Source organism: Parus major, chromosome 5, assembly GCF_001522545.3.
Source record: "Parus major isolate Abel chromosome 5, Parus_major1.1, whole genome shotgun sequence".
Classification (NCBI taxonomy): Eukaryota; Metazoa; Chordata; class Aves; order Passeriformes; family Paridae; genus Parus; species Parus major.
Window position 1 is genome coordinate 55,140,701 of NC_031774.1, and position 27,722 is coordinate 55,168,422.

At 43.3% G+C, this 27,722-nt stretch overlaps 1 protein-coding gene across 3 annotated transcripts in view; it reads right to left on the reverse strand.

Annotated features, from left to right (window-relative positions):
- The window catches only part of SYNE2 (spectrin repeat containing nuclear envelope protein 2), a 156,149-nt gene that overhangs the window by 17,984 nt on the left and 110,443 nt on the right, over window positions 1-27,722 (reverse strand). For 2 of the 3 annotated variants that reach the window (XM_015630686.2, XM_015630685.2), the window contains exons 90-101: window positions 26,877-27,056; window positions 25,369-25,494; window positions 24,746-24,900; window positions 24,232-24,379; window positions 23,418-23,512; window positions 21,927-22,161; window positions 20,360-20,554; window positions 19,563-19,688; window positions 17,464-17,619; window positions 13,764-13,922; window positions 12,653-12,819; window positions 427-589 (exon numbers count right to left, since the gene is read on the reverse strand). In XM_015630686.2, the coding sequence (XP_015486172.1) occupies window positions 427-589; window positions 12,653-12,819; window positions 13,764-13,922; window positions 17,464-17,619; window positions 19,563-19,688; window positions 20,360-20,554; window positions 21,927-22,161; window positions 23,418-23,512; window positions 24,232-24,379; window positions 24,746-24,900; window positions 25,369-25,494; window positions 26,877-27,056 (1,905 nt within the window). The remainder of the gene's footprint in view (window positions 1-426; window positions 590-12,652; window positions 12,820-13,763; window positions 13,923-17,463; window positions 17,620-19,562; window positions 19,689-20,359; window positions 20,555-21,926; window positions 22,162-23,417; window positions 23,513-24,231; window positions 24,380-24,745; window positions 24,901-25,368; window positions 25,495-26,876; window positions 27,057-27,722) is intronic. The other variant, XM_015630687.3, reaches the window with a different exon arrangement.

A 27,722-nucleotide genomic window follows, 5' to 3' on the forward strand; every position in this document is an offset into this window, starting at 1 on the left:
GGACAAGAACTGGAGCCAGTGAGGGCAATGCATCAAGTCCCAGCACTTGGATCTGTCACGGCCGCTTTGCAGAGTGCAGCATTCACACCTTGTCAGTCTAAGTCATCCTCATGTACTCTGCCCACTGCCTGTGCCCTGCCTAGTCCTCAGGAAGTCTGCTGTACTGAACTGAGCAAAGTTGTTTTTGTTTGTATTTTGTGTGTTCTCCTTGGGTGAAGTGGGGCAGGGAGAAGTGGGGATAATCCAACACAATACTGAAATCACTGCAAGCAAATAAAATATTTCCATGTAACGCATCTTGGCAAGAACACGCCATGCAAAGCAAACAGTCAGAAGGGCTTGCTAAAGAAAAGAAACAAGTGATTTTATACCAGGACCAATCAGCAGCATTTTAGCTCATTTACTCTGCCTGCTGCTATTTCCCACCTGCTGTTCTGCCAGTCTCTTCTGGATTTCTTGGTCATCACAGATGTCATAAACAACAGGCTTGGAAAGCTCAGACTCAATCCGGGCCAACCAGGTGCGAAGGTTACTCATGTTTTTGTCCAATAGTTGTATAAAAGCAAATGTTTCCTTCAGTTTCTTCACCCTAAGCAAACCAGGAAGAACATTTTGTTACAAAGATGGTCAATCAGTGGAAAGGATGTTAGCAGGAGGTGATGACAGGCATGGCTTTATGAAGCCATGTCGCATCAAGCTGCTGCCTGTATATTGGTGCCTTGTTTTAGTCAAAACCTACCTAAACTGGCTCAGCAGGCCCCTGCTCTACAGCTGCAAGCAAGTCTTGACTGAAGGCTTTAATGAAACTGTATAAGCAAGGTGAAGGCAGAGCTAGGGAGCACTGGACATTCATCTAAGAGGAAATTTGTACCATGATTTGCCACAGTTAAACTAAAATGGGTATCTATGGTCTGATTTCCCTGCTGTGGATTTTGCTCAGTGTCTTCTTTAGCAACCAACAGGCTCACACTAACCAACAAAGTACCTCTCTGCCAAGAGAGGCAGAATCTGCACAAACAACCAGTCCAACACCCTGGGAAAACCACAAAATGGTTTGGGTTGGAAGGGCCTGAAAGGTCACCTTGTTCCAACTTGCCATGGGCAGGACACCTTCCACTATTCCAGGTTGTTCCAAGCCCCATCTAACTTGGCCTTGAACACTTCCAGGGATGGGGCAGCCACTGCTGCTCTGTGCCAGGGCCTCAGCACCCTCTGGATGCTGACAGGAGAGGAGAATTCCTGAACAACAGCTACTATAGACCTTGTACCACCACAACATTAAAAGCTCATCTAAACAGCACACAAACATGCAGAGATATGTCAGACTCCCCTGGAAGGTGAAGAATTTAAAAAAACAATCCTGATGGGAGAGAATATCAAATGGCCAGGGAGACTTGTGCAGCAGACAAGCAAATGAACCATTGAGAGCATTTACTTTTCTTACAGCTGTTTGTAGCACAGCTATCAAACTGCAGACAAACTTTTTTTTCTACTTCCAGCCTTAGCAGCATATTCCCATGTCAAACCTCCATATCCATATTAGCCCCTCAAACTACCCAAGCAGCATGCTTTGATGTTTTGGCAAATTTGTCTCCATGTGTTGAAGGAATATCTGGTGAACTACCTTGCTGTTCTCAAATTTTTCTTGAAATTCTCATTTATAGAAATTCCCAACAAAAATTACTAAAAAGGCAACACCTTGACATCCAGATCACAAGATGAGATGAACTGTACCAAAATGCATGCATTTCTCCCTATGAACTGCAATGGTCTACCCTGCAGTACTATAAATACCAACACTGCAGACTCTCAAGTCAGATGAAATCATTCCACCCATGTCCTAGGGAGAGCCCACTTCTTAGACAGCATTGCTTCCCTGCACTGGTCTCCTGATCTCTAGTTATGTTCTTGTGCCTTAGGATGAATTTTTGAACCTTGCATGTGATTTCTAAAATGCAAACTCACAAATTAAACCTTTAGCTACTGCGTTTTCCAAAAACTATCAATTATTTAAGTCAAGTGCAGCACAAAAAATTAAAATCTGTACTGTGAAAAGGCTGAAACGTTTCCCATTCATTGGCCACAGTGCCTGGAAACTGTCACCACAAACAAAACCAGCAGTGGGACTGCAAGGACAGCTTGTACAAGGTGCATGTCCCCAGATGCAGGGGACTGTTGAGGGGTCTGAGTTGAGCCCTGATGTACTTGGCAACAAATGTCTTGTGCAAGCTGGGACTGGGGCAGGGTGAGAGTTGTAATCTCATGTAATCTCATGCAGGGACAGATTGCTTCAATGGAGAACTGCCCACACAGGGGACCTGGACAGTTTCTTGCCCCACTGTCCTGCCTGCTGCCAAAGTATCCTGGCAAGTTTTAGAGGAGAGGGTTGTCTCTAATGAATGGCTTTTGCAACTGCCTGATGATACAAGGACAGAAGATATGCAGGACACCTAATCCAAAATGAATATGCCACCCTGTAAGCAACAACTGATCTTATTAACAACCTTAAGGTAACCAAAGAGGATAAACACGTCAGCTAGACACTTGATTTAAGGTAAATCACTTATGGAGGAGATATGGGAATGATCCTGCTGGATTTCTTCAGTCCTATTGTTTACAGAGCAAGGCCAGAAAGTTTAGGGTCTCATATGGATTAGCAGCATGGAAAGCTTCCTCTACCTCTTGTCCCAAAACCACCAGGCAGTACTTTCAGCTGTTTTACAAGGAAAGCAAGAACAACACAGTCCTACACGGAAACTCCTGGCAGGTATTTAGAAATTCTGCACTCTCCAAAAGTAAAACCAGTATTGTCTAACTGATGTAAGCCTGTAAGCCAGCCTGAAGGATTTGGCCCAAGTCCAGGGTCCACCTTGTTCCTGCCTTGCACTCACAAAGCTGATGACACTGGTGCAAAGCACCTGCCTCTGTCCCTTTACATGGACTCTGTCTTCCACTGCTGCAGCAGATTGAGAGGAAACCAGTGGATGACAAAAGCATTTAGCTGCTCTTGCTTTTCTTAACAAGCTTTTTTTTAGAACTCTGGTCCCAAGTTCTACCCTGTATGCAGACAGCATCTGGCTCCCAAGCAGACAGCTGCTGTATAAATCTTGCTGCTCTTGGTTTTGCTTCTGTTAAGTGGTACTCAATGAACATGTCACTGCATCATTTTCTTGTGCTGTCATGGGCTTGGCAGTTATTTACCCAGGAGAACTAATTCTTCCTCTGCCCTATTCCCACCAGTTAATTTGGAGCTGGCTGGTTACCATGCTCAGCAGGGCCAGTGACTCCCAAAGCACGTGGCTCTCCAATGGCAGGTGACTCAGGAAGCCTTTTTCCCTGGAGAGACGGACAATACAGGCTCCATGTTGAGCACAGAATGGAAGAGCCTGAGCTGAACACCCACACTGTTGTATTATTAACTCTGCATGACTTCAGGCCAGTCGGAAGCAAAGCAAGGCTTGATGTCTGCCCCATCCCCGACTGTATTCTGTGGCAATTCCTGTATATTCTATGATGCTTGCCACAACTGCTATGGAGACATGCACATTTTGGGAGCATCTGATGGCACAGCTGACCTGCTGAGCTTACTGTGCTGCTCAGGATCATCTCTGCCTCCCTGTGCTCCCTTCTTTGCCTCTATCCACCTGTTTCCCATCCCTAACCTGCACTGCAGAAAAATTCACAGGTTGCTAAACATCTTTCTTCACTCTGCATAGTGGATAGATGAAAACAGCCAAAGGAAGTCCAAAGCAAAACCAAAGACTATTAGACTATAAATAAATGTATTTATGACTGAAAGTACAATAGACAAACTTAAAAAGCAACAGTTTTAGAATCCAAGAGTGGCTTTTTTCACACCAGCGCAATATAATTTTGGCTTAGAAATCGCTCTGATTTTTAAGTTATGAATGTCACCATGAGGATTTTTATCTTCTAGTGTTACCAGAAGCAACAATCTCAAAGACAGCATCACTGTGGAACTGAGAGCTGGTCTTTACTTTCTAGCAATTGCCATTAGACACACCATTGTAATTAAGTAATTTAATCTGTTATTTATTCTGGATAGAATTTGGCATTTGCTAATCATTTAAACACCCTTAACACGCTAAGCCATTCATCTCCAACTTGAGCTAAGCAGCCAAAGAAGAACAAAAACCTAAGAGAAGTTCACACTAGTGCAGTGCATAAATGGAAAGGCAACCTTGTCCAGACATTCACACTGGCTGATCTCCTGTCAGCACAGACACAGCCCAAGTGAAAGGACAGGGTTCTATACTGAAACAAGAAGTAAACTGATGAAAAATACGAGCATCCTCAGCTTGCACAGAAGTCACAGGCAGCTGCCATTTCCCTGGCTACAGCTCAAGAGTGAAACAGACTAATTATGTCCACAGAAGTCTTAATTTGCAACCACCATTCACAGACGCATATCTGCACCCTGAAAATATTCTTACAAATCACCTGATCTTTGCATGAAAGAAACTTCATGAACTCTTTTGAGATGCATCCTGACCATTTCTGGGGAAAGACAGGCCTTCTGGAATCTGGGGGGGGGTGCATATTGCAAGCCTCCAAGCCTGGGGGCAAAAGCCTCCAGCTAGATTCAGGTGATCAATCACCCAACATACAGTGAATTAACAGCACTAAAAGTTCAAGTGCAGCAAAGAAAACCAGCTTCTTCCAGAGGCTGGAAGGTGCCACCACTGTTGATAGAATTCTTCCTCTCTGAAGTATGATTCTCAAGTTGAGACTGGTCAAATGGGAAAAACTTCCTGTTCACAGAAAAAAGGCCTACTTATCCATTGTTCACTTTGCACTGAGAACTCACCTGCCACAATTCAACATGCCTCCAGAAAGGAAAAAAAGGTAATAAAATAAAAAAATCCAATAAAAATATCACAACTAATCTAAAAAAAACCCTGACGAATTCAGACTTGTCCTTTGCAAAGGGCCAAGCTAAAAAATCCACCCTGATTAGCACTTAGACACATGTGCAAGTTCACTGGAATAAGCCAAACAAAGCCAATTTTTAAATATATTAATCTTTACACCACAATAGATGTGGCAGAAAAAGAACAAAAGTAGGAGATTATAACTAAAAGCTGGCTGCAAAAGTGAACAGAAGGACTAACGGAGCTAACTTGAGATTGGATTTGGGTCTTAATACCCTCAATGAAGTTGCTAGCATTGGGTTACAAGAGAAAAGCATTAAGCTGTCTCAGGCTGAATCATTGCAAGGCCCCAGAAATACACAGTATATGTGTAATAACTACTGAGGAATTACCTAGAAGTAGGAGGAGCTTCCAAGTTGATTGAAATGTATTCACACCAACAAAAAGAATTACAAAATGCATGCCCTACTGCTTTGCTTTAGCTGTAAAAATGCTGTAGGAAAGAGTACGGGGGAAGCTCAAATAAGGTAAATAGTTGCATTCAAATTTTAGTGTCTGAAAGAACAAAAAACATCTTGGCATATATTCCAAACTCTCCTTCACAAGCGCAAATGTCACCAGAAAAAGCGACTCCGTGCACGTCTTTTGGAGGAGGAGGAGGGGCTGAAATGGCCCTGCCAGCTGACAGGATTGTTTACCAGCGGCAAAGCAAATGAGATGCACAGCCCAGGAAACCTTTGTTCAGTGACTCGCAGGGGGAGCTTAACCGAGTGAGGGACAAAAGACGCGGTTTGGAGAGGTGATGCCAAAGGCAAATCTTAGGCCTTTCTCATGGAAGGCAAGGCCATTTCTCGGTCGGTGCCGGTGCCGGTGCCGTGCCAGCCGTGTCCCTGGGCTGCGTGCGAGCCGGAGGAGGCTTTGGGGGAGGCTTTTCTCGCGTCACCCCGCCGGCGAGCCCAAAGGACGTTGTCAAGGCTCTCCACCGCCTCGGGTGCCAGCCCCAAACACAGCTGATCGCAAGCCAGAGGCCCCTGAGCACTATTCCTGCTGCTAACGTGCCGCACTTCCCACTCATCGGCTCGTCCAAGGCGAGCTGCGGCGAGCGCATCCATCGCTCCCCCCCCGCGGCCGCCGGGTCCCGCTGCTCCGCCAGAACCCACCGGCACCGCGCACCCACACGGCACTTACGGTTCGCACGAGAAAACCATTCCTCAGCCTGCAAATCCCAAGCTGCAAGGGGGGAACCGTCTGTGCGAGCAGGCAGGCATGGCAGAGGAAACCCCTCCTCCACAGATGCCCTATTTATTCGCCGCTTTAGCATCCCGGGTGTGGGGGGGAGGCTCGCCCGTCCTCCTCCTCCCCGACCCCGACCCGGGGAGACACCGGAGCTCTCTCTCTCTCCCCCCCCCTATTTTAACCCTTACGTTTTGCGTTGGGATTTTACCTGGCGAACGGCCGCATCCCTTCTCAGAACAAAACCACGAGAGCTTTATTCTGACACAAGAGAATTATTAGCACGGGAGGAAGCGCACGCCGGGCGGCTGCCCACGGCTGGCGACAAAAAGGTTTGCGGGTTGGAGCCTCCGGCACCGAGGAAGGTGGATGCGGTGCTCATTGCTCGGGAGAAAGAGGGATTGGAGCCTCAGACCCGGATGATTTGCAGCAGAGTCGGTCTGAAGCGAACCCAAAAAAACGAGCACACGTACATCCACGCACAGGCACCACGCACAAAGATGTATCCTTACTTCCCCTGCGTTCTGCTTTCTCGCCTTTACCATTATATCCCAGGTATTTAAGCACGAATTAAATCTCCCACACACTAACCTGTCCTCTCTTTAACCTTCCAGAGCAGGCAGAAGGCCTCCACTGCAAACAGCCTGTTATGCCAGAGGACAAAATAACCCCTAATCTTCATTTATGATATCATTCGTTTGTGGAAAAATACACTGTCATGATTTGTGTGTGTTATGACTGCCAGAGATCACGGGGTGAGAAAAAAAGGCGGAAGTCTGAGAACCTTGGGGTTACAAGTCACTCCCCACCCAGCCAATACGAGGAAAAAAATAAAGAAGTTGTGATAATCCCACCAAAAATGCAAAGAATGATTTTGGAATCAAAGGTTTTTCAGTATTCAGGTAATTTTCCACAGACCTGTACTGACTTGCTGATGGCTCACACGGCAGAACACACAGTGCCTGAGAGGATACAGCACACTGAGACAGGGCTTTGGACATTTGCACAGGTAAATCATGCCCAGTCGCCTCCACAGTTTATTGTCCAAAGTGGTTCAAAACCACATTTGAAATGGTTGACCTGAGTAAATGGGGAAATAACCCCCAGCTTTGCAGGCAGACACTGGGAGTGAAGATGGTGTGCAGAAGACAAGGACTCCCCTTGCACTGCCAGCTCCCCCTGCTCCCTGCACACATTGCATAACCAAAATAAGCCCAACCATCATGCCTGAGACAATAATGAATTCTGTCACAGCTTTCACACTGAAGAGAAATGTAATCCTCAAAGGACAGAGAGAACACAGAAAGAACTTTGTGAGTGAGATTTCAACCATCCACATATTTTGTATACACAAAAAAAACAAACCCAAGAATGAGATTTTACAGTGGCACTTCCACAAACCAGCAGAATTCTGCTGGACTTTGCTGTCTTGTTTACCTGGGAAGGCCTCTCTGCAGTATATTTTGCTTCCCTTGCCATGCAGTATTGATCTGCAGCAATTTAAGAAGACCTTTGAACCCAGAGTGCACCCACACGGATTGTGGGCTGCCACAGGGTAGGACAGCACACCAACACGTGGTGCCTGATTGTCTGCCCTGCCAGAGGGTAACCAGTGTGGTGGAAAATAGAGAGCAGCTGAAGGGTGTGCTGTGAACTCACTTGCTCCCCAAACCCATAATCCAGGACCTGCTGCTGCCAGAGCAACTTTTGGGGCAACCCAGCCACAAGGGAGGGTGCAAGGGAGGAGAGGGAATTGGCAGCTCGCTGCACTCCCCATAAAGCCTCCTTGGACTCCCAGCACAACACAAAGTGGTATCACTGGAGAGAGCTTCAACTTCTTCACATTTTTTTTGCAACCTGATAAGTTTCAGTCTGTTTGGGAATTTCAGCTCCCCCCACAGGGTACGCAGGAAATGAGCTGAAAACACCTTGAATCTCCCAAGAATCCTCCAAGGAAGGAAAGGGTTGACTTGAGTGCAGCAGTTTAAGATTCCTGGATGATGCAATGATGCTAGCAGCTTGCAAACACAGGGAAAAGACCCAGTTGCCAAGGATAATTGCATTTAAAAGAATGACAAAGTGCATTTGACCTTGTTAGCTTCCCAAATTTTCATGCTCCTTTTAAAGGTCACAGTCATTTGAACCCATTTCTGCTACATACACAAAACTTTGCCTTTCTCCACAAGGCTGAAAACATGGACTAGACCCACCAAGTAAGAAAACACATCAGTGTGAGTGTAGTCAGAGCAACTGAGAAATGGCATCCCCTTTCCACAGCTTGGCAGCAAGTGGCAAGAGCTGCCGGATGCCCAGAGATACAGAAATGCAACATCAGTTACTGCAGAGACTGGTCTGCAGACCCAAAACGCCTGGAGGCAGCCCCTGATGAAGCTGGTGGCTTTAATGAAGGTTCAAGCAGCATCCAAACGCTTTGCACAGCCCCAGGCAGTGCAGACACCCTCCAGTGACATGGGGTGCTCCTCCAGCCTGACTGCAGGCACTAAGCAAACGCAGAAGGAAAACATTTCATTTTCAGCAGGCTGGGAAGCAATGTGTGGAGTTAGAATCAGCAGTGGATGGCCCGGGAAAGGGAACATGGCCATGCACGACAGTTCCTTGCTAGTCCTTGCCTGTTAATTCACGGCCCAGGAGTGCTGCTCCAAAGCATACTGAGAATATAAATCCCACTCCGTGGGTTTTTGGTTGTCCACCACCCTCACACAGCCTGTGCACTCCTCCTCCTACTGCTACAGTAACAAAAGCAAGAGATTTTCTGTGTCCATCTTTACAGTCAGCACAACACTGCCTTCTTGCCTGTTAGTATGTTTGTATTCCGCATCCCTCAGCACAAACCTCCCGTGGTAAGAGTATCTTCTAGGCTGAACAGAATTCGTTTGTTCTCCTCTCCTGGCATGCCAATCCCTTGATGGTTACTTTATCCCATGAAAATTAACATTTTGAGACTCTTCCAAGTTTGCAGCCAGACGGTGGCTTGGTGCAGCACACAAGGCAAAGCTTTTGTCACTGCACAGGCTGAGCACAGGCAGATAATGAAAGTGTTAAATTCTGCAAGTGCAGCCATATGGCAAATCTGAGCTTGTCACCATAAACTAAGAGAATCACTTCAAGGACTAAATGGGGAGCTCACCTACTTTGCCCATCTGTCCCAGGACGTTTATTGGTTTAAAAAGGTGATATAAGCTACCAGGAGGACTGCTCTGCACTGATACAATGGCTTCCAGGCTGGTTTCGTTTCATGTTGGTGTCACAGAGCCATACACTGCACTGAAGAGAAGATAAAATCTTACACAGGTTGCAGAGACAGCCACGGGTCATCAGCAACCACAGAACTGAAGCTGGCAATATATCTCAATCAGATTCCTTTGGGGATACAGGTTAGTTTTCCCTCTTGAACCAGACGATCAAAAAGTGGCCATCTACAAGAAAGATTCAGTGCCCAAAAATGAAGAATTGGCTCTGAACACACAGCTATTTCCTCCTACTCAGTGCCTGGCTCTGTAGTTCACCTCCTTCCCAAAACTTGGCCTGCCATGAAGACATACTGAAATTTGGTCCTTGCCCCTGTGATGGTGGGTGGGCCACTCAGAGCCAGGTGTCAGTACACTTAAAGCAGAAGCTCACTGGGTGTTTAACAAAAATTGTTGGAGTTGTAATATTTGTCAGAAGAAAAAAAAAAAAAAAAGCTTTAAGTGGCCAGAGATTTGGCACCCTAAACCTCAGAAAATTTTCACTTCAATTTTACTTGCCACAGCTACTCATCTGAAAAGACAGGAGCAAAACCACCTCCTCATTCCATGGATGTGCTGTGAAAATAAGTTCCTACAAGTAACTTTTTTCCAGGAGAAAGGCAAGGTTTTCTTTGCACCATAGTCAAAATTTGTCACTTCTCTCCAGGAACATTCCCCTACCCTCAAACCCTCCAGGCCCTCTGGCACTCCTTCCCAGAGGCATCTCCTCCATTCCTCTGATTTTCCCCAAGCAATGAAGCAGTGCCCAAAAAAAAAGGGCTTTGCACAGGTTGCAGATGTGGCAGCACTTGTGCAGTGCTCCAGTCTCTTCTGCAGGACTGCAGTGGATGCACAGCCCCTGTACCATTCCCTCCAGCCTCCACACACTGTGAGAGGATCTCTGGACTTTGATGGCTTAATCCAGCAGGGACAACAAAATTCTCCCATCATCCTTTACATGTGTTCTTTCAACACAGCCTCAATACAAATTTTTTAACAGTTTCTGCAAAAGCAGACTGAGAAGGAAGGAGACAGTCTATCAGCACAGGACATCACAACCCACACTTGCAGGTCACCTTGTCTCCAGCCCAAGGCTCTTTGCTCTTCTCTGCTCTCTCTCAAAGATGCCCAATTTGTGTCACATTGGCAATGGACTGAGCTGCTGCCTCCCCACCATCACCTGAGCTTGAGACAGGCTACTCAAAAGCACAGGAGGAACCTCATCTAGAGTGCCCCAAAGCACACCTCTGAGTGAGATGAACATTTCAGTCAATTGATGTCTAATTTAATTCCTTCAGACATCAAATCTCAGTAGCAAGCCAGCACCATAGCAGCAAACTCAAAGCAGAAAATTGGCAAGTTACAGCAGGGCAAAATAAACTCTTAGGAGTGTTATCAGAATCTGAGAATCTCAGACACTGTTTTGAGTGTCTGGCCTGGTGGTTACTTTTGACTGAGCAGCTGAGAGCCAAGCCCCAGCAAGGATTAGGTGAGGGATGAAAGGTGCTGCAAAACACTGCCATATGCTGAACCTCTCTTAGTATTAAATCAAAGGAGACTAGCAGAGCCCACAGGGCTACCTGATAATCTTGGGCCACCAAGGGAGCTGCTTAAAATCACATTTTTGCCAGGTCCTTCTAGTTCATTACCCTGGTCCTGAGCACCAAGTTGGTAAAAATCACGAGTAGAAGCTGGCATATTACAGACATTTTGGAATTAAAAACACAAAGAATCAAAAAGCATCACACCAATTCCCTGATAGCTGCAATATCCACTTAGATACCAAATACTGGGAGCCTTGTTGATGCCCTAGACAAATCCACAATAATGTACCTCAAAGCACCACTGCACACTTGCCTGAAGGTAAATATTTAAGACAGACCAGGTAGTCTTGCTACAGAGTACTGGAATATGGTTCCAGGTATCTCTCTAAATGCCCCAGCAGTTTTTTAGCATGTTTTCCTAAAGCTTATCAGAAATGTGTCAAGCTTACCTCTTTTTTAAAACAGTGCATTTTAATCTGCATTTTAAAATTGCTACAATTCAAAACCAACAAGCAGCAGAACAAACACTGATCATAAAAGAGCTTTAAAAGTGACACATTCCTATCAGAAGGGAACAGAAAAAGTGCTGTTACTAAAGTGAAGCTTGCTTTGCTACACCAGATCATAACCAGACACCTTGAGACAACCATTGCAAGTCTATCTGCAGTGTCAGATCTTAAGAAGGCAGCTTCTGCTTAATCATTCACAGCTCGTGTGTCACCACTAATTCAGATCTCACTCCTGATTAAGGCCCAGCACACCTAGCAGTACATTGTCACAGCTCAACCACCTGCATTATCTGTCTCAAATTTAACTGAGCAACAGAGCCCAGAGTGGGGGATCACAAGCAGAACAAAACCTTGGGAGAGAAGTTGAGACCAATACTAATTTGGTGTTAGCCTTATTATTTCTGGATTACCAATAAGCTCAGCAGGAGGCAAGACCAGCCCAGCACCCTCTTCCCAAGCTGTGGCAGAAACTCAGAGATAATAATGAAATGGGATCATCTCAGTAAGGCTAATACTGAAATGATCATGATGTTCTTAACTCTGTCAAGTATAATAAAGATGCTTAATCCATTAAGAAGGGGTTGTTGCCTAGATTATGCAGGTTTTTGTTTTAATTTCAACTGATAGTATTTTCCACTTCACCACTCATCATACAGAAAATCCTGAATTTAAAAGAAACTCGTATGGTCTTTCAGTTGTTTTTAGGAGGGAGGCAGAATAAAGAAACAGCACTGGTATTAAACAAAATTTCAAACACTTTTGAATATAAAAAAGGAACATTATCATATAAATCTGACTGTCTACAGAGACAGAACAGAATCTATTTCTAAATTCTGTGCATTCAGACATAGAGTGAAAGAGAGGCCTTGTGTTAAAATAGGAGACTCAACTAAAAAGCCCAAATGAACTATCATGCTGCCTTAAAATTAGGTTGCAATTCAACACATGGAACGTAAAGATCATTTTGAATCTTCCTTTTACAAAGCTCTTATCATTAAAATTTTATTTTATATGAATTCTTACACCCTGCCCTCTACCGTTGGATAAATTAAGACATTTGGTTTCATAACAGAGCAATAAGTTACAAAAAACCCCAATCCCTTCAGCCTGACTCTCAGTAATAAATTCCAACTTAACTGGAAAGTCATGTCACTCTGTTTCTGATGGTCAAGGACACAAGTCTCTGACTTTTATTTCACATAAAACATTGAAAATCATTTTCTTACCGTGCTCCAATGACATCGAAGAGGTGCTGCCAGCGATCATTGATTTTATTGAGTTTATCATCTATTTCTGCAACTCGGCTCTTGTTGCTAGCCTTGATTAGCTGATCACCCATTTGTTTCAAGTGAAGCTTATTTTCACTGAACAGGTTTATTTCTTCCATGCAGTCCTGATAAACATACACAAACATTGCTTTAATTATGGGACAAACAAAACAATGATACAGAAACAAAAATATGTGTTTCTTTTCCCACGCGTGTGACGCAAAGTCATGTTTGGCTGAGGTTTCTACATTAGCATGTAGAACTCTCACTGAAAACAGAAAGAAAACCTCAATGAAGAAGCCCTCTCACAATCTATGAAAACGTAAGCACAGAAAGACTTGCAAGTGCCAGGAGTAAGTATTCCTAAAAATAGCAATTGAACGTTCTAATTTTATCTGTTGTTTTCCTGATTTAACGTCACTTTTCAATGAAGCTACTTCAAAAGGACCCAAATTCAAGTCTAGGATGGCTTTATTTTGCTGGCATTCTTACCCAGAGGAGATCTGGGATTAGATACTGAGATGTTTTAGCCATGAGGAAAAACAGCAGAACAATAATGGTTCTCTTTAAAATCAAGCTAATACAAAAATGTTAGAAAACACCAACTACCATGGGGAAAGAGGCAGAATTAGGTTTTATTTTTGGTTGTGGTAACTTCTTGCTCACTTGGCATAAGACCTGCCCCATCCTTCAGTCTTTTCTTTGTCCTCTGCCTACCAGTTGTGTGGATGATGGAGGTGGTGGGAGCAGTGAACTGCTCCCAGGACACCACTCTGAGCAGTGCTTGGTGTGCATGTGTGCCCCAAAACCCCAAGAACCCAGACCCTACCACCACAGCTCACACAGATCACACTCCATGACTAAATGCAGTCCAGTGGCATTTCTGTTCTGCTTTAAGCTCCAAGTCTGAACATCAAGAGCTAATGATAGAAAAGCTCATCTCACAAAAGCCTGTGTGTGCTGGTTTTACACCACGTATCACTTCCAAGAAGCAAGGAACACATGAGGAATGGTGCTTCTATAATGAATTATTGGACTGCAATTGAAGAGAAGTGCCATTACTATTTACCTTCTGCAATTTGTCTATCATGTCTTCAATGCTAACATCTGCAGTCTGCAACACCTTGCTTTCCATTTGTACCAGCCAGGAGCACAGCTCCTTATTCTTCTCATTGAACACGATCCAGGCATTGAGCCTATCCTCGATTTCCTGCTTCCGCAGGGACACCTAAGGAAAAGCACACACAATAAATTCCAGCAACAGCTTTTTCAGGAAGGAAACCAGCAATTATGAGCCTTCTAATTTCTAGTCTGCATTTGATCTTATTCCATTTTGCAGGAGCAGTTATCAAGTATTCTACTTTCCTTTCCAAAGCCAGCAAGCAGATTGTTATTACATCTTATTTTGATGATAGCAGGGCAAAAAGTCAAGTAGCAAATACCAGATTCTCTCCATCAGAAGAATAAAACTGAGTGACAGCTTTATAAATAATGTGCTTATATAATAATTTAAATGTTACACAGTGAAAACCTGAAAATGTCAAACACACAGAAGGAATATAAAATACATAATTACTGCATACTGTTTAGTATGGCCCCATTTATGACACAAGAGAAATAACACCTAAGTAAGTTCTTCTTTTTCTGCCACTCTAAGATAAACTTCGCAACTACCAACTGCAATTATTTTATCTCTGTAAAAGCCTCCCTCTTCTCTTTCCATTTGCCCACTAGTAATTGGAGAACTTCTAAAAAATCAGCAGCAAGAATCTATCCTTTTCATTGAAAACTATGGATTTTTTTCTCCCCATCAAAAATACATTTTCCAGGATGGATAAACTAATTGTCTAGCCAGAGAATTAAGGTCTGATATTGCCTGGAAAAGCAGAGTTATTATCATTGCTCCAATATCTCAGAAATAAGCAGGGTCACACTTCTAACTAGCTAATAGCACCTGTCTCTAGCCTAGGGCTCTTAAATATATTTTCTTTACCTTGATGGATTCCTGCAATAAGATATATCAGACAAAGGAAGTGAAAAATGGTTCAAGCTCTACTGAAGCAAGAGAAACAAATAACCCCTCATTCTCACCAATAAATTCTGTCTAAAGACTTTGAATAACATTTTGGTTGTCTTGGCTGTAAATGTCCCCTCTAAGTATCTCCCCATGGCAGAAAACACTCCCTCTTCACATCTCACATGCACTTTATACAGCATGTTACTCCTCAAAATTCCATTATTGATTCTTCTAGAGTAATCTCCAACATGATTTTGTACTGCAGATTGAAGTTTAAATGTGTAGTGTGGAAGCAAGGCCATCTCCCATGTAACACCATGATCAAAACAGAAGGCACCAAGCCATCTCCCACCACATTGCTTTTGTCCCTTAAATTCTGACTTATTTTCAAGGAGGGGATGGAGAGGTGAAGGGGATTTCTGAATCCTTCATGACAATCTAAGCAAAGAGATGAGGATGAAAGCAGTGTCTTGGGACACAGGGAAACAGTCTCCCAAGTTCTCCATAGGAAAAAGCCTGGAGATGCCAGGGACCTCAGAAAGTTTCTAAGAGTGTCTCTGCTCTGGGATGCTCCTGTGTACCTTCAACCTCAGAGGTATGGAGGGTGAACCCTTCATCCTTCCTTACCACCTGCATCTCCCACATATGGAGGTGAGTTTACTCTGTCAGTGGAAGGACAGACTATGCTTGTCAGCAAAACAAGCTCTAAACGCTGATGTGATTCTGACTCCATATTTGCCTGCTCAGAACAGGGCAAGGCAGGATTTTAAGAGCAAGAAGCACCGTTTAACTTTTAATTCTTAGCAAGAAGCTAAGCAATACAGGCTGAGAGTGAAAAACAGGAATAACCCAAAAAATCCCAGACAAGCTTCTAGGAACATGAGCCCTTCAAGCTTTGAGCAATTCCTCCTCTGTCCAGCTGCCCTGGTACCACCCCCATTTTGCACCCACCATTGAGCATCATGTGCATTCCAAAAGGAGGCTAAAATAACATCCATCAGGATGGTGGCTGGGATGAATGGTTAAATCTGTGACCTACATGCACCTTGCAAGGGCAGCTCTGTAAATGCTAATCCCTTGAGTGCATCTGCTCCCTCTGCCCAGTTGAGCACAGGCATCTGGCTGCCCCTGGGCTGTGACAGCTGCAGCTCTTTCACCTCCCTGCATTTATTCTGCAGACTTTCCTCCACACAATACATCTTGACTCTAAGTTGTTATCCAAAACAAAGCAGTCATGCCAACAGCAGAGCTGATAAAGTCTGTTCTCTTTCCCTGGTGTCCAGCACTGAACATCACTCTGGGCTCTCCCGAGGCTCATTAGGGCTGTACAAACATTCAGAGTCTCCCTCCACTACAGCACTCAACAGATTCCTCCCACTATGGATTCTGTGTGCCTAACACATTACTGTCACCTCTTTCCTCCCTCCAAGACAGACTGAACTCCACGTTGTTCCCTCAGGAAATTAAAATGGAAATTTTGAATAAAATCTGAACTTAAATTACTACAGGAAATTACTGCTTGGATAGATTGTAGTGGAGCACATATAAAAATTTTAATTTTCAGGGCTGTTCAACACAGTGGGGACAGCAGGCTTCAGTAGCTCACCAAAAAAATGAAAAAGAACAAAGTTCTTTCATTTATAGGCTTAACTACAGATTTCCATTAGGAAGATGGTTCAGGCATTTTGATTTAAAAAATAATGGCTTGTATTTCTCAGGAGGAGAGAGGATGTCTCTGGTATTATTTTCAGAGTTCAGAAAAAATAACAGAGAAAACACTGGTTGTACAACAGCTGACTAGTTTAGGGAAAATAAATTAAATTATTTTTTTTCACTGCAATGCAAAAAAAAAAAAATTAACTACTTCAATCAAACCACATATTTATTTCATCACAACACAGTTTGTGAAATAAGCACAGCTGTTCATTACATTGGCAACATCCCCACCAAGATTGCTTTACCTTTGCTTGTGTAAGAGTTAGAAACAAAATACTAACTGGCTTCAATACTTCTTTACAAACTGTAAAATAAAAGCTATTTACTTGTCAGTAAAGAGATACATGAGTTTGGCTTGCTGGTATGTAGACCTCTTCAGAGTAAGTTAAGACCCCGAAGTATTTTACCTCTTCCAATCCTGTTAATAGGTCAAAGTAAGCACACATTCAAACTGCATAATAACCTAATGCATCAAGTCCATGTGACTTTGCTGTATATGCTCCCCAGCAATTTTAAATGCAAGACTAAATTAAGTGTAATACAGCAACAAGCCACAAAGAATGCAAATGTTTCACAGCATTTTCCTGCTACAAAAAAGACAAATCAGTTCTCAGTGTCCAAACCCAAGGAGTTAGTATTTAAACACATTTAAGCTTCCTTTTTGCTGGCATTTCATTTTAACTTCCCTCTTCCTTTTTCTGCTCCACGCCCTCAGGCAATTCCCGTGCTCATCCCTCCCTGCCTTTGGCAGCCCAGAACAAAGACACCTCCTCCAGTAAACAGCTGCATCTGGGCTCTGTGCAGTTCCACACTCACTTCTTACAAAGGGTTTGCAACAAAACCCTCGGCAGCCTGTCCGGGACACAAAGGGGAGCTCCATCCCGGGCCAGCCGCGCCCGGAGCGGCCCCATTCCCACCCAGAGCTGCCAAAGGGAGCCCGGCCAGGAGAAGCCCCTGTGCTGGCCTGCTCCCCCTTCCCAGCGGGCCCCAGGGATGTCATCCCGCTATAAACACCCCGCAGCAGGTTCAGACTCACCCGCAAGCAGAGCTCTTCCCACTGCCTGTGCAGATGCTCCACTTGCTCCTTGAGCACCATCATGTCCTCGGTGAGGATGAGGTGCGCCAGCTCCGCCTTCATGGCCTGCAGCTCCTTCATGTCGTGGGCCCAGTCTGCCAGCGACTGCTCCAGCTCCTGCATGGAAACGCACCCGCACAAGCCTTGGCACTAAGCTCCTCGGCTTTCCAAACCTGCCGGCTAATCCCCTGCCTGGCCTGTGGGGGAGGAGAGCCGGGAATGTGCAGCCGCCTGTGCCGCGCTCTCCATGGGGCTGGGCTGGCCAGGATCCCCGGGAGATCACTGGAACCCACTGGAGCCCCACTGGAACCCACTGGAATCCACTGGAGCCTCACTGGAGCCCCACAGGAGCCCCACTGGAACCATCGCTGCTTCCCCAAGTGCTGGAATGCAGCCTGGCCCCAGCAACTCCCCGTGCTCCAGGGCAGCGTTTGGGTTCTCACACCCAGGCCGGCACAGGCTCGCTTCTTCGGGGTCTCCTTTATTCCTGTTGTAACTGTTTTAGACAAACTGCTTTCCACCTGCATTTGCTCCAGTTTCAGGTTATTTTTCTAAACACAAAAATTTCATCAGTTGCCTCCTCTAATGAATGATTTCATAGGCACTACCTCAGATTTGTGAGCAATGTGCAGCTTTTAAACTGCTTGCTCACAGAAAACAGGCTCTCTTTTCTGCTTTGCTGCCCCAACTCCCCTTTCTCTTTATTGTAAGTTACATATTTTCCTTAACATTGTTAAAATTGTCACCTAAAAGGCAGAGGTACCACTGTGTGCAGCTGGGGAATAAGATACTCTACACACAAGGTCCAAGGTCCCATTTTGCAAAAATAGCTGCTGGGAAGGGTCAGTGGTTCATCTAACAAAAAAACCCAAATTCTAAGAGAGAATCCAGTTGTCTCATTTTAAAGGGAAAAACAACCTGTGAGTGTTTGTGTCAGAAGTATGCTGGGTCTAAACCCTATGAGGATTTTCACAGATCTTGGACTCAGCTTCAACACTACAGGAAAATACCAAATAAACCTGACTCTAAAATTTACCTGAGATCACAGTACTCCTATAGATGTGCACACATGCATTTATGTCTCCTAACAAGGGGCAAGTCCAGAGCAATACAGAGCTAACTATGGAATTTCATGGGACATTGCTAGCCTCGTGTAAGATCCAGGGCTGAAAGAAAATAGCTTTATTCCATACAGAAGTGAAAAGCAGGAAGAGCATGCCATGCCATTTTAGTGCTTTATTGTACTATGACACCTACTAGCAGCACTTGCACTGGCACTGTCTGACCCTGATGCCTCTACAGCTGAATTTCTTTTGCTGGGATAAGAGACAGAAACTGTGTGCTTCCATCTCACAGATAATTCAGGGCTACAGCAAGGCTGCTGCCGTGGGAAAGACAGCCAGCACTCACAAAGAAGATTTCAGACAGCTGATAATGAGTTCAAAGCCTTGGCCCGTTAATAAGCTTATTTGTTCCCACTACATAGGTCAACAATTCACTTCATAAAAGGATGATGAAAGACTGACCACTCCAGACAAAATGTCTCCTATCCCTTGGAAATGCTTTTCTTGCCATTTAATTTTCATGGTGCACTATGGGCTGCAAGTAATTTTGCCACTCCCTTACTCTTAATTTTCCTTCTCTTTAATTATTCCCAGATCCTGCAGGTATGTATGGTGCTTTGCAGAATTACAAGGTCTCTTGCCTGAGGAGCTCCATGTACAAAATGAATTGGGAAACAAAAAGGGAGATTCAGTCACAGGGATAGCAGCCAAATGAGCTGAGAGAAGGGAATTTTTTTCCTTTTGTTTGAGAAACTACTTATTTTATAAATGCAGATTGTAAAGGGAGAAGAAGCAGGAAATACAATAATCCAAAGACTACTACTACTACTCAACCTTCTTGGTCAGCTGGACTTTGGAGATGGGCAGCAATCAGGATGGTGTAAAGGAAAGAAATTCAGTGTCACTGAAAGGCAGGTAAGAGGGAAAACTAATTTTACAGGGATGAGGTGTTGTGCAAAGACTACAGCAATTTGAATACAATATGGCTGTTCATACCTTAATATGTTCCTTGGCTTTGTGGAGCTCTTCATGTTCAACAGGGAGTGGATCTTTTACTTTCTCTTTTAGCTCTTGCAGTCTGCTTTCCAGTTCCTTGGTTTGCTTTTCAAAGCGGTCACAAGTCTGCTCAGAGAGAACCAAGGATGTTTAAAAGGTGAGGATACTTTATCATGAGGTATGAACCACACAGATATATTACAAAATAACATTTTCAATCCACTGAAATAATCAACCATGTACTCTGGTTTTTGGTATTTTCTCTTTTGATACACAGTGCCACCCACAAGGATTTGGTGCTTGGATTTACAGAACTTCAAGCCTCTCCTATTTAAGGCTTGCCTTTGAGAGCATTTCTGGTCATTTTGTTCAACCCAGGAGACTTTAAGCATGGTTTTTGGACTATATCAGTGACAGTATTCAATTTTAAGACACACCTAATAAACTACTTAGCCATGAACGCAAACTGATTGCTCTAAGGAAATAAATATGTGTTTAGATGTTCAACAACATGAGGAGGAACGAGCCCAAAGCAGGAATGAGCTCCAGGCCATGGGGAGAACATGAGAACAATCAGAGCAGGAACATCCATTGTTCCAACAAATGGAATCCAACTCAATTTCCTTTGGAGAATCAGGAGACCACAGTTTTAGCTTCCTTCAAGCCCTGCTGACACATGACAGGCACTTCCCTCAGAGTGCCCCTGCAGCGAGCAGCAGCTCAGCCCTGGAAATGGTGGGACAGGGAAGCTCTGGAGACCCAATGCCAGAGAAGCAGGTGGGAAGGGCATCATCTACCTGTAGGGTGCCACTGAACTGCATCTTCTTCTTCTCCAGCAGGGCCTGGGTTTTCCCCCAGCGCTGCTGTAACTGGCTGAGCTCCTCCTGGAGAGCAGCACTGGTGTCAGGATCGGAGACAGTGCGCAGCTTCTCCCCAACATCGATGACCAAGGTGTACATGGCTTGCCACCTCTGAAGGATCACCGCCTTACTCTTCAAAAGAAAAAAAAATAATTAACTTTCTAAGCTGTTCTTAGGAAGTTCCAGAAGTGCTTTCCCAGTATTTCACTTGGGAAGATGACTCTCAAGGTACAACTTTGTTCATAGGCATGAAAGAGTAATCAATAGATCTCCTATATACTTAATTGCAGAAAAATCACATTTTCTCTGATACTTTTGATTTATAAAACTGTACAATAGCTTTCCCCAGATTGAATCTATAGGGTGAAAGTGCAGCAGTCAAGAAAGATGGAAATTCAGTTGTACAAGTTACTCAGAACAAAAAATACAATCTAAGTTCTGTGACCACCTCTAACATCAACATCTTAGGCTAATTTTTTCAGCCTAAGATCATGATGTACTCAAAGTGAAGTAAGCCATCAATAATAATTTGCCCACCACAGACTGATCTCCAACACAAGGAGATAAAATCAGTTTCTTTCTGTAGAACAGCAGCAGGAGGACAAGGACAATTTGAAGTACGAGAGAGAAAACTTTCTGGCTTTTCTCACTAAGAAAAAAGCATGAGCACTAAGTTGTAAAATCTACTGAAAATCACCTTTACACAGGCAGGTAGAAATGAAGACGAAATAAACAGGGCAGACACCAGATAGAATCCTGGTAATGTGTTAATCCATCAACACTAGATGTGTGGGTACACAATATAAATCTTGGCCTGTGCAAATAGCATTCAACAGTATGATTTTAAAAGGTTTTAGACTGCCTTACACAAGCATTAATTTCACTGCTTGCTTCTACCTTCCTACAAAACAAAGAGGTGCATAGTTAAATGGAAAACCAAAATATCCAAAATTAACAAAGGAAAATACAGAACTCACTGTTCTAAAGAACTGCTCACCAGGTTTGTGTGTCTTGGAGTGAACAGACTCCCTTGCAAGTGTTTTCTCCTTTGTTTCTGGCATCTCCTGCCCATCCCTGCACACACAGGACCCTCTATGACCTGTCCTGCCATGTAAGTACCTTCCTTCAGGCAAAATAAAAGGCCTGAATTCAGCAGTCATGTCAGTAAGATGCACACAGACCTAGAGGTTACCTGCTAGGACAGACTAGGGTGCCTGACTTATCTTCTAGCACCCTGAATTTCTATTCTCATATCCATAAGAATTTTGAAGCATGCAGGGCTACTAAATGGCCATGCTGATCAAGAAGTTTCTGAGTATAATGAGCCTTTTGCAATGTCACTGCTTTCTTATCTGTGCTCAGCTTTAAGGAAAAAGTGTCACCAATCATTTCTCCCCCAAGAAAGTGTGTGATTTTAAAGCTTTTTACCTTAGTGGACAGAAGTTGTTTCAGTCTGAGGGAAAAAGCCCACATATTTTAGATTTATGAGAAGTAAGCACAGTACCTTGAAATCATGAATTACATTTCTAAGCTGGTAAAGGCTGTAACAGTCCTGGCTCTTCACAGCTGTGAGGAAGCTGTTTGTATCATCAAGGAATCTGTTGAGGCTCTGCAGGGAACTCCTGAAGAGCTGCCACTGGCTCACGAGTCCATCGATATCTTTCTTCCTCTGCTGAACCATCCGGATAACATTCTGCCACTGCTCTTTCAGCAATGTGAGCTTGGAAATAAACTCTGTCCTGAAAATTACAAGGGATGAGTGTTAATTTATTTTGATCTCAAGGCTGCGTATTACAGTAATTGTGATGGATCTCCCATTTGCAAAGTTGTTTTCCAATTATAATACCCAACAAGGCAAGATTTGCAGCCCTAAGCTCAGCCCTGCTCTCTGTATTCCACCTTTTAAGCAATCCAAACAACCTTTCACATGATACCAAAAAGGGTAAGGCAAGTCCATCTTGCAATTGTAGTATAGTAACATACATAATACAGCAATCAGACACCACAAACACTTCTCTGAAGAACAAAAAGGTCAGTCCAAGTGAGACAAGGTCACTGATTACACTGCAAAATTGATCGGCACAGTGGAAAATTGTGCAGTTATTGAACGCATTTAAACAGTTATTTTGTCCTCTTCTTCAGCATGGTCAGATGATCCAGCAGATCTGGCTGACTGATTAGGCAACCCCATCTACCAATTCTGCTTCTCTGCAGGAGGCCATCATCCCTGATTCACTGTTATACAAACCCCTGCCTTTCTGTGGGTAGGTCCCAACACAAAAATCCAGCAGCTCAGCTTAGTTCAGCCCTGCCTTCCCTGGCAGTTTAAAGCAAAGCTATGGATTTTATACTGGCACGTCTGAGGGGAGCACACACAGTCCTGCCAAGCTTCTGGAAGCAGCAAGATGTGGCAGGGAGGGAAATGTGTTCACCCCAAACACCTGAGGCAGCTGAACCTCTGCTCACAAACATTACCTGCTGTTTCTCACACTACATTAAGAGAAAGGTGTAAGATCATGCTGATAAAAAACAGGTTTAGGTACCATATGTTTGGGGTTTCGTGGCCAGTGACTCAATGTCCTGCCATGTGTGCCAGGAGCAGTGTGGATAGTCCACACCTCTGCACTCTGAGAAGCAGAGAGCTCCAGGAAGAGGGAGAAGATCCTTCATACACAGCATCCTCATTATGGTCTGTGGGCAGGCAGCTTCTCAGCCACAGGTACACAACAAAAGGCTCCTGTTCAGGAGCAATTATTTTTTTTTTCAGCCCAGCCTGTTACTATCCCAAATGCAGTCTGGCCAGGGTACCTGTGTTTCTTTCTCACTGCACCTCCTCATGTTTTTGCAAAATGTGACAGGTGATCACTCAAAGAGTGGACCCAGCTAAGAGTTTGGGTTTATGTCCTCGTAAGAGCCATGATTCAATACCAATTCCAAGAAAGATAGCATATTCACTAAATGACTAAGATCTTAAGGATAAAACCAAATAAAGTACCTTTTCTCTGCTTCTCCAGATTCCAAGGAGAGTAGAACTTTTTCTATGATAGAATTAAATATCTGCTGATTTATGGAAATCTCAGTCTGCAGCATCTGAAAATACCAAGAGAACAAGTTTTAACTATTCAGTGAAAAACCTTTGCTATGAAAGCTGCTTCTGCTCCTCTAGAGTGGCAGCATTTATTTAATTGTAAATGCTGTAAACACTATTATTTTCAATTGCTAGTGTGAAATGCACCCTAGGAATCCACAGTTTTTGGATACCAGAAAGAATCTGCACATATGTGACAGCAGACCTCACCATGAGTTGGATGATACATATCTGAAACCTAAAGTTTTTTGACTGTTTCTCTGTAACAAATAGCAACTGTTCGGGAAAATACCAGCGAAAACAGATTTCCACTAAAATCTAGTAACTGGTCAAACCAGAAATATGCTGTGAAAATACTATTTTAAATGCATTTATTCCAGAAACATAAGATTGCTGCCAGGTCTCCAGCAAACTATCCAGTTAGCTGCCACAGGCTCCAGTGTTCTGGGACAGGCAGACAAATACACCTCAGGGCTGGGGAAATCTAGGACTTCCATGACACAGCACTTGAAGATGCACTCCTTAAGGTCTGATCCTTGCAAAAAGGGATCTGCCCCTTTGGAAAAGGATTTTCATGTTTTAGAGATTTTACCTTGACAGGCATGTGAAATGCAGTGTAAAATCCTGCCCAGATCTAATTTCAAAACACACACCATTTTCTAATGATTTCCCTCGTCTTCATCATTCAAGATGCTGCCTCCATTTTTAGAGTTAGCTTTACCTCATATACTCTCTGTTGCTCTTGCAGTTCTTCAAAGTGTCCTGGAATATCTGTTTTTAAGGCTTCTTTCATTTTTTCTAGGAATTTCATCCACTTTTCACATTTCTGAAAGAATTTCTTCTCATCATTTTGTGTTCCCTCAAGCATACTGTAAAACAAAATGAATAACCAGAAACTTCTGTTGGTGGATGCTTTTTCTGGGTATGTTACAGGTGCTCAAAATGTGGTGGTTAATAAAATTAACTTAGTTAATTTATAAAATTAACAAAGTGCTTCACTTGGCACTTTGCTCCCTTCTTCTCCTATGAACATCCAGGTTTTTGCTTCAAGCAACTTAGAATGCAAATAGCCACTGAAAAATCAAGTAAACTGAAAGGGCAGAATTCCACCTGGCAAGCCCCTGAGAAAGCTGAGAACAGATTGCAAGATGTCCCATGCTTTAACTTGGTTTTTATTTTAATCACAGCAAAAGGAATTATTACTAGTGATTTTTTTGTTTGTTTACATTTCAGACCTGCAACATTCCAGAGCAGCTGCTGTTTTCTGACTCCACTGCCGAGTCAGGCTCTGCATTTTCTTCAGGGTGAAGTCACTGAGTGGCAGCTTTATGCTTGCTTCATTCAAACTCTCTATGCTTGGAGAAAGTGCAGCAAGCTCCAGTGTCTGATTCTGGAAGTAAAGAAAAAAAAAAATATTGCAAAAAAGTACTGCCTTTTTTTCAAAGAAGTATAGAGGCTTATTCTCTCCACAGCTTGAATACACCAAACATTTCTGTGTTAACTTCAAAAAATACAGGGGGAAAAAAAGTACTAACTCATTTAAACAGGGCTGACTTTTCCAACAGTACTGAACAGATACTCAAGACCTGGTACATTGAGGGAACAGAGTATCTCCAGAGCAAAGCTGCGGAAAAAGATCTCCCATCAACCCCAAATCTGGGTGATTTTCCTCCTTTCCATGCAGGCATTTGGCCTCAAATGCAGATCTAGGGTTTCTAAACTTTAATCATCACTTTTTGTGTTTTGGCTGAATTATAGTTACTCTGATGGAAGTGCTGCAACTGTGACATTTAGGAAACAATCTTGAAGTGAGCCAGAGCTGAGTAGTATCTTTTTGTATTTGGGAATGCAAACATACCATGAGCAATTCTGAGTTGTCTCCTTCCCCTAGACAGAGGCTATCAAAGGTGTCTGTGCAATTCTTGACACGACCCTCCAGTGTTTCCAGGCAGTTGTTGAAATCCTCCAGTTGTAAAAGATTGAACTGGCATGAATGAATTTACATTAGTTACTATTTATTACATTTATTCAGTATACAAAAAGAAGCAATAAGCAAAATTATCAGGAAAAAAGTTATTAAATTTAAATTCTAATGTATTTATAACTCTCTATTGAATTTTTTTCAACTGGATAAGGGGAAAGTTTAACCCAAAGCAGAGAGCAAGAAACAGAATCTCAAAATTGTGAGATAGCTGTAACTATGTGAAAGGAATAGGGGTTTCTTTCATAGCTTTGTGCTATTTAATTCATTGTGAAATTGGAAAGTCAAAACTCAGATTATAAGATTGGGGAAACTTGTGAAAATGAGCTTCCTTTGAGGTACACACAAAGCCTGCACCCACAACTGAAGTTGTGCAGCTAACATGAGCTCTGATGTTTCTCATGAGAAATCAGTAGGGCAGGAATTCAACTTTCCTTTAGCAGAACAGCACTGGGAAAGCTTTTACTTTCTTTCCAGAATTAAACTCCACATCTCTGAGAGTACTTGCACAACAACAGCTTTTCTAAGGGATGAATGGCAAAAACTGGTATGTGGAGAGAGATTGCTGTGGTAATACTACAGGGTTATGTAGTAACCTAGAGAAAATGACTACCCAGAAATGCATTTTTTCATGCAGTGAGAAATTCACAGGCAATATGAGAAACCTGTTATCTTCACAAAGATTTCTGGCTTGCAGCCATTAACTGTGCTGATAGATGGATCATAAATAGAGCTGGCTTCAAATGTCTTGACTTTAAAACAGAACAATTCATTGGAACCAGACTTTTTCCATAGGAGCAGACTAATTCTACATCAGTAAATGTCCAGCAGTACATTTGCTTGGAAGCTTTCTTAGAAAGAACTGTGCAGAGAAGTCAATCCTCCACTACTCTGAGCAGATCTCCTGGATCCAGGTCTCTTCCCTACTTGGCCTGAACAGGAATGTCAGTCTGGTTCTCAGAATGACATCAAATGGGCACAGTCTTCTGTTTGGTTTGAGGTTCGCATGAACTATTCCCAAGGAAAACTGAAGCCCATTATTTATTTTTTTTTTCAAGGCAGAGCTGAGAAAGTTTACAACTACTTCAGTGTTCAAAAAAATAAAAATACATTTCCTAATCTTTGATCATCTGAGGGTCCTGGGGATAATAGGCCCACTGACAAAGGCTGTTAGAGCAACACAAGCAGGTAAGGGTGAAATCCTTCACCTGTCCCTCTGGCTTTGTGTGTTATTTCTTTAATCATCCTGCTGAGTGTCATTTAATTGCAATTTCAATTCAAGAACTATAGTGCTCTAATGAGGAATGTGGCTCACACAGGACTTTAGTGAAGAAGTTACCCCACACTGACAACAGCTAATTTAATATTTTTTAAAAAAAACCAACCTGAAGTTCATCCAACTTCCTCTGCAACATCTTTTCCAAATAGGTTGCTCTCTGGAATGGCTGCAGCTTCTCCAGCAGAATGGCTTCAGCAGCTGTCCCAGCCTGCTGTTTTATCCTGTCAGCCTGCAAATAAATCTGGGTTCGGCATCCTGCGATGTTCTGAAGGCCATGCTGTAAATTCTGATGGAAGAAGGGAAAAAAAAAAGTTAGTAAATGAACCAGATCATCATTCATGTGCCACTTTCATTTGGTATCTTTTGTTGCTGTAACTAAACTCTTTTTGTTGATCCCATCTGGGAGCCCAGCTCAGCTATGGTGAAAGCTTCAGTCTTTTACTTGGAGGATAAAGGGAGCTGCATCCATTGAGTGCAGTGCTGGGAAAGGCACAGTTCAAAGTTCATGGAACACCAGTGGCTTCAGGCAGCAGGATATGGCTGCTCCAGAGGAAATCAGGGAGGGAAATGGGAATATCCCTCTCTACAAGATGTGTGTACATGAGAAGATGGAGGAACCAGCCCATGCTGCAGATGAGGAATGCTATTTAATTACAACCATAGCAGTACTTTGGATCCCTCAGTGATTGAAGACTATGGGTTTGGTTTATTTGTTCCCCTTTACCAAGAAAGATGCTATAAAATTAATTACAAAGATTAATTAATAAAAATTAATTATAAAATTATACTCTAAAGGCAGTACAAAAACAAAGGGAGTAATTTTAGACTCATTTAATGTACTTTATTTTTTCTTTTTTTTTTTGATGAGTGAAATTTACTTTTAGCCATGAAACCCCCTGAAATTTGCCCCTATGCGTTGTCTTTTCTGAGAATAATAAGCAAAGTCTTCTGA